This window comes from Neodiprion virginianus, chromosome 6, assembly GCF_021901495.1.
Source record: "Neodiprion virginianus isolate iyNeoVirg1 chromosome 6, iyNeoVirg1.1, whole genome shotgun sequence".
Classification (NCBI taxonomy): domain Eukaryota; kingdom Metazoa; phylum Arthropoda; class Insecta; order Hymenoptera; family Diprionidae; genus Neodiprion; species Neodiprion virginianus.
Genome location: NC_060882.1, coordinates 2,390,441 through 2,397,903, shown reverse-complemented (window position 1 = coordinate 2,397,903; position 7,463 = coordinate 2,390,441). Strand labels below are relative to the sequence as shown.

Sequence of the window (7,463 nt, the reverse complement as noted above, 5' to 3'; positions counted from 1 at the left end):
CGTCTTAGCATCTATTCGTATGTACCTTGATATAAAACTTATATTGATTGACATTAATATTTTTGTTATAATATAATTGAATTTAGTGTTTTGAGATTAACTCTTTATCACACTCCTTTAATTGATCCGGCCAGCTTTCAATATGTAAGTCTGAATTTAGTCGTGCGTTAGGATTATAGTTGAAAATTAGGTTATTAGAATAACATGTGCTTGTCAAAGTACGACGTTTATTCATTGACTTTTGTATTTTAAAAATTATATCAAATACCTAACTAATGTGTTTCATAGATGATTTGCTCTTCGATATATAAATATAGTATCTATTTATATTATAACTGAAAATGTATGTATAGATGAGTGATTCAGAATGACGTATACAAATGTGGTAAATAAGTAGTGTGTGATGCAAGAGAGATTAGACAGTAAGAATTACCAATTTGCACGTGGATTGATTTTTTCTAAGCGATTATAAACGACAAATGGTATGGCGGGCATGCCTTTTTTGAATCACAATCATTATGCTCATACATTGAGACAAGGTTTGCAATTTTTTCTCATCTTTCATTTATTTCTACGCATATTCTTTTCAGTCGAAAGTCATGAGAGAATTCAAATTTACGCCTGATCTCGCATTCAATGGCAATACAGTAAACATCTGATTGACTAAACACGGCTGAATATTGGTCGGTTAGCGACATACGTTTACCAGCCATGCACCTGCAAAAGTTTGTTCTAAAAACATATTTTGTGTCAGAGGATAGTGCGATATGGGGGACACATATTTTACACCGTAGGGGGACATAGAAATCACGAGAGTTTCTCTTTAAAGCGGTAAAGAAGTAATTGAATCAGTATATGAATCAGGAACAGCATCATATCCATCTTGAAATTCACAAGTTACTGTATAAAATTCATCACTTTGCTTGCACAGCTAGCTTAATCCATTTTCAAATTTGCCTCCCACCGTTCGTCACTTTGCCGCGTATGAGTCGCTGCTGCAGCGCTATCTTCAGGGTGTTTGCAGAATTCTGGGACGCCGACGAGTCGAACGTGCCGAGGTCGCGTCCTGCAGCTCGATTTGTATGAATTTGTGCTTTATTTAACGGGTTTTCTACAACTAATTCCTTCTATAAGGCTGGCGTTAGTGAGAAATGATCGAATAAGTAGTTTAGAATCGCGCAGAGATTCGTTTTCACGCGGTATGCTTGCAACTGATGTGTCTCAACGCTAAAGAAGTGACGATCGCGATTTGACCGTTCGTATTTACACTGCAGATTGAACTCGTAAATATTTCCTGTATATTTGTAAAGTAATCATGTGTTGAGTGTGCTATTGACTGGAAAATTTTCCCTTCTAATTCTGCCGTGATTATTTCGGGTATAATAAGTGATGTGCGAATGCTACAACGACATACGCGGATACATACGTATGCGTATGCAATTACGTAGAACTGTACAATTTGCACGAGCCCACTCGATGTTCATTTTCTTTTTATGTAGCCCTGAACCATTTTTCGATATCAATTGTCTGTGAAGTGCGTGCGGATTCTGCAATAGAAACAATGATTACAATGTGTGTGTCGAGTGCTGAAAACTAGTCGTCGTCGCCGACAAACAACATTGTCTCGGAGCTAACGAGGAGAGCTGATTCGGTTCGGAATACGTTCTGGAAGCATCGAAAGATCGGTAAGTCTCTCATGCAATCTGATTTACAGACTTGTAAATTTTGTACTTGATTGACAGACTGCGTCGCGTATGTAAATACTGTGTATTATATTTTAATATGTATGCATCATGTACGTGTGTATGCAAATATGCATACGTATCATCGTATTAGCTTCAATCCTATGCTCATGTAAATACCGATGGAACTCGAGGTGTACCATTCGTGTCTCATTTTTCATTTATTTGCACGCATATTCTGACTGGTCGAATGGCGTCAGAAAATTCAAATTTACACCCGACGCTAACTTCAGACTGCGCAGTTCGTCCGGCTGTTCCAACCGGTCGAGACCTGCTTCCGAGCGCTGCTTCTAGCAGTCGGAGTGAAACCACGCTTGCCGACAGTCGAATTTGATCGCGTTGTTCGGGCTGTGTCACATAATTTGACCACTGTGTTCCCACTAAATTCATCGGTAGATAATACACGAACGGTAGACGCGCGGCTTGAAGGAAAAATGAGTTATTAATATGAAAAAGTTAATGAGATACTTCGTGGCAGTTTTAGAGAACTCGTTTCTTCTTACGTGAAGTGCTATTTTATTGCTTGCTCGTCATCGGTAAATGCGTAATTGAATTGTTGGCATGCATTTCTAATGTTTTGCTAATTTGAAAAACCGTCTACAAACGCGTAATAGAAAGTGAACAAATTGCGAGACGCGAAGGGTTGACAACACGGATTCTGCGAACTGGCGTGACCTTTTGTCCGATACAGACCGTCTGTAATAACATGAAATTGGATCCAAGTGTAATGTGTGTGTAATATTCTGTTATATTGTTATTGCAGTGTAAAAAGTGCATCGCTTCACCATTCAACGTATGATGCTACGAGACTACTATTTTTCAAGTGTGGAGCAACCCGGAGGAGGTAAGAATACTTCTTTTAACAATTGTTTGATAATTCATGGTAGTAATTTGAAGCCGAACTTTTGTCCTTGTGTGACATGCGGTGAATAAATATTGAAGTAGACAACAGTAATAATTAATTTGAGAACTGAAAATACAGATTGCTAAATTAATTTGAGTTTCATTTTTTGTTTTTCCAGAGTTAGGCAGAGACATCCGAGTGATTTCTCCATTACTCGGCAACGTTGGTGAGTTTGCATGTGTTTAGGTCACGGGTATTTCTCTGGGTTCCCTCTGTCACGTGGCGTGACGGTAACAATTTTTATATAAAACTTCGATTTCTTAGCTGCATGGCTAGGCTCATTCGCGATCGCAACGATGCTTAACTTTTGGCCGAGTCATTTTTTTTACAATCTATTTCACTATAGCTCACTTAAAGTTAGAAATTCTACACGTTGCCGAAAGTGGAATGAGCATCGCGACAGGTAACCATGGCTTACTCGATATACGCGAAAACTAAATGTGTTTTGCTACTGATGTAATAATCTACGTTTTAATTTATAAATGATGTCGTTTAAGTGATTGGTTCACCTGAGGTTTCAACATATTCCAACGATTTTACAATTATATACACACTATTGTTTAATCAATGAAATTTTAAATCTAGCATAACGTAACGTAATCAAATTGCATTGTCAATCTTGAATCACTTTGAATTTCTTAACAGTCAGCAAGTACTGATCAATTGCAGGTTTAGTTCGTTTAGAAAAATGCTGATTAGCATGCAGGATGTATCTAACCCATTTTACAAAAAGTTGATGTACCAACAGTCCGTCAGTAATCATCAAAGTAACGTATACCTAGAATAACAGGGTAGGCCGTCAAGGTCTTCCTGTTGATCGCGTGAAAGATGAGCTACCTATGTATGTACATACATGCATACATTTGACAATCAGTTCATTCAAATCTGCGTCTCAAGTTGCATCTACCGAAATAGAGTATTATCGTTTTTTGAATCTCGCTCTTTTTAGTATCATCGTATAACAACTGGCTGAATATGGTACAATAACATTTTGCTCTCCACAGGTAATCAACGGAAAAGTAAGTCACAGTGACCACGGCGCAAATGAAAAAGAATGATGTGTGTTGGAAAGAATGGAGAATCGTATAGATCAAATGTAGGTAACCGGGTAGGTAGGTGAACGTTTTGGGATCGGTCGCGGGGTTTATGCATGTGTGTGTGAGTCTCTCGTTTCAATATTTCCGTTGGGTGGTTCCGTTGGGAATCAGGCGAGGGTAGGAAGGTCGCGATCTGCCGTGATGTTACTAAGTTTTGTAATTTACAGCGTCAAATGATCATAGAGATTTTCTTCGTAAAACATGTAAAAGACTCTGTTATACCTATAAGAGTCTCCGGACCATTTGTAAGCTTTTGCATTTTAACGACGTTCAATTTGCCATTTCTTGATACTCTACAACCAGCTTTCAGCCATTATTCAATTCAATTTTTCAGTCATTCCCAATTATTATTTTACTCAATTGATCTCTGTGATCGTCTGAATGGGTGATATGCATCTCTCGATCATCTATCGCGTTCCGTGGTACGCTAGATGAGGAGAGATGCTGAGCTCGAAGACTTCGCGTCGAAGAGGACCACCGACCGTCACGCCACACAATAATGCATGCCTTTTCTTCACCCCAATCTCCTTTCCGGACTTGATTCGCATCTCAGAACAACAATCCGTATCGCAATGCGTCGAATTCAAAAAGACGCAGATGCGGATTGGGTTTCTGTAGAATTTCGCGACAATTCCTAGATATTTAAACAATTTTAACACATTAATCTGACATGCCTTTTTGCGCGTTAATCAATCACGGGAATCGGACGCGCCTTTTGCGCGTCGATTTCACAAACGGTACATGAAAAAGCGAAGTACACTTGGTATGCTGAGCATCCAGCTCTTTATTCAATTTTTTTACGAAAACCAAGTTTCAAGTTTGACTGCGCCTTTTGCGCGCTTACTTGATACTCTTCGGTTCTGAGAGAAAACTGGTCATTCGCGAGCGGCGCGGCGCTCAACGCGCGGGGATAAAAATCGCTGAGTGTAGCTAAAGTGTATAGTGATAGTGAAAAATCTGTGGTAAGTATTTATGAAATGGATCTTAGGTGTATAAAACTACAATTTGTTTACCTAATCATACCATTTTCTATTTCAGAGCAAATAAGCAATTTTTTTACAAGTACACCGAGAAATATCGACAATCCAGTCTGCTGCAGTCAAATACTGCCAAGTTGTAATTTTCGTCGGTTAAGGAGGAGTGTGGAATTACCACACGACGAGTTAACGCCATCCTGTTCACGACATTATTTGGATGTCTTTACAGGGCACGGTTTATTCGCTAGGAGTGATCCATTTACTGCTCAAACCACTGAATTATTCCATTTTGATCTAACGCAAATTGAACGATTTTTTTCATGCCGGGAACCGACTAATATACCAGCAAACGAGTAACATTCGATTGACTTGCACTATCCACTGCCTTCGTAGTGGTGAATATCGTTCGGTTACCGACATCAATTCATCGCCGAAAGTTAGTTCCAAAAACCTAATTTGTGTGAGGAGGCGCTCGTACGCATCCTTTGCCCTCTATTTCGTAGTCACTTTCAGTTTTCATCGATGGCACCACCAGTACTGCATTCCATTGACACGTGCCCAACATGTGACCATGTGACACTGAATTGTAAACATTCCCCTTCTTTTATCAGATGACTCGCCTGCTGTAATCAGATTATGATATTGCGATAGTAGCAGCTCGAGTGCGATGACAAAGGTTGTGGGTTGTATTCACAAAACATAATGTTGCATAAATTTCATCCAATCTGCCAAAATTACCGAAACCGTTTTATCGCTAACCTATAATGGATCCTGACGAGATAGTTTACAACGAATTTTACCATACTTTAAGGGTAAGATTCGAAATTTTATTACTTCAGTACCTGGTTTTATGAATTAATTCTGTATTCTCCGTTTCGCCATACATTTTCTGAATTGTTACCAATTACGATACTGATTGTCTTTGTGATTTCCAGAATGAATATACAAGAAAATATGACCTTGCGTTATCGAAATGCTGGAATATCTGTGTGCCTGCTGGTAACTCATTGCGGGGCTTGCCGATAACGGATGAATTTGTCGGTAACTATTCTTAGTACATATTTTTATTTGGAACGTCGCAATGACCATTAGTTGGTCAATAACTCAGTATTATTTAGTAATTGACGACGCAGGCAAAATTAATATGGTTTTCTACATTGCCTCTGCCCATTAGATGATCACATTCTAAAACCACATCCTGAAATACCACACCATTTCACTTCAATTGGAGAAGATAATTCTTGTTTATACAAATTTGAAAACACATCGCTGAAGCTAATAGAGGAAAATGAGTCAACGAAGGTCAATTGTCAACATAAGGTCGGGATAGTATCCATTGAGAAAGGATACAACAAGGAATTTCAAGTATACGTAATACTCGTTATGGAAATGCCGATTCACCCAAAATATATCTCGCCGAATAGTCGGATCGAAGATGAAGTGAAATTGAATTGTAGCGTCGTCTCGTATAAGGAGTAAGTAACTAGAGTAAGTCTGCAAGCAATTGCTAGAAGTTGAGAAAAATTTACAAATTAATTGTTGAATTTGCAGTGCAAGAGGCTTCCTTGATCAGTTGTCGGACCAAGCGAATACTCAGTTTGACAAACTGAAATCCACGCTAAAGCAAATTGATTTGGACGATTTTAATTCATCCGAGGAACTCAGTTCAATGCTACAAGATCTCACTCGTCGTTACTGGGCAATAATCATGCGTAAGCAGAGTCTTTGCCTGCAGCGAGATGCTCGATTTCAGAAGCTGCTTAGTACCTCCTTGGAAGTATTTATTATGCACTTTATGTACGATAAGATATATTATCTCCTCTCGCGTGCGCTGCTGCAAGAAGATATGTATCTCAATAAGAAACTAAGTCAATTCTTCGATGCTGGTATTACACCTGATCAACTGGGGGCTGACGAGTCGTTAGCTATCTCACTACCCGCTGCCATAGTTGAACTAGCAACACTGGACGCACGAGAAGGTCCGCTGGAGAAATCGCTCTGCTTGAGAAGCACGCTGGATCTGATTGTCGCCGAGGTTAAAGCAGCAATTGCCGAAGTACAAACAAAGACTGAAAATGACGAAATAACGGTTTCGTCCTTCGTTTATACTCAATCCACAGACGAGCTGATTCCACTGCTCATATACGTAATCGTAAAATCTCGTCCTAAGCGACTCGTGACTGATTTACACTACATAAAAAATTTCCTTTGGTCCGCATCGCCGCGTGACGGACTTTCCGATAGTTTATGTACCTTTGAGGCAGCGGTAGGTATTTTGTTTCACTTAGAAGTACACGACTTACCAGGCAGAAGTCGCAAGGTAAAAACAGAATTACCCATCGGTGAACTCTTCGATGTTATAGCTAGATCCGATCAAGATTTCACTCCTTTAGACAGACAAATACACCAATTGGCTACTATGTTAGAAAAGTGTACACAGAATTGATTCGTTCTTTTTTGATTAATTTCTCTTTTATACGCGGACTTATGACAATGACAACGCAATACAACGACTTGCTATATTATTAAACTACTGTAAATTCAGTAGCATAAATACGCCTATGAAAATTGATTCTCGTACTACTTATTACGTAAAGTTTACGATACTTACGAATTGTTTCGTACATACATAAATAAAAGAATATTTTACAGTACAATTTTTTGTGTGTAATTATATGTTTTTGCTCTTCATTTTGAATCGTACCGGAAACATGAAGGCAGAATCAGTGAAACAATAGTCCCA

The 7,463-nt window shown here is 38.9% G+C and overlaps 1 protein-coding gene across 1 annotated transcript; it reads left to right on the top strand.

Moving 5' to 3' along the window:
• Window positions 1-5,262: 5,262 nt before the first annotated feature.
• On the top strand, window positions 5,263-7,374 carry LOC124307020 (ankyrin repeat domain-containing protein 27-like). The gene is made up of 4 exons (XM_046768299.1): window positions 5,263-5,532; window positions 5,656-5,761; window positions 5,895-6,195; window positions 6,272-7,374. The coding sequence occupies exons 1-4, from the start codon at window positions 5,485-5,487 to the stop codon at window positions 7,164-7,166; spliced, it is 1,350 nt and encodes a 449-aa protein (XP_046624255.1). The 5' UTR covers window positions 5,263-5,484; the 3' UTR covers window positions 7,167-7,374.
• Window positions 7,375-7,463: the final 89 nt, after the last annotated feature.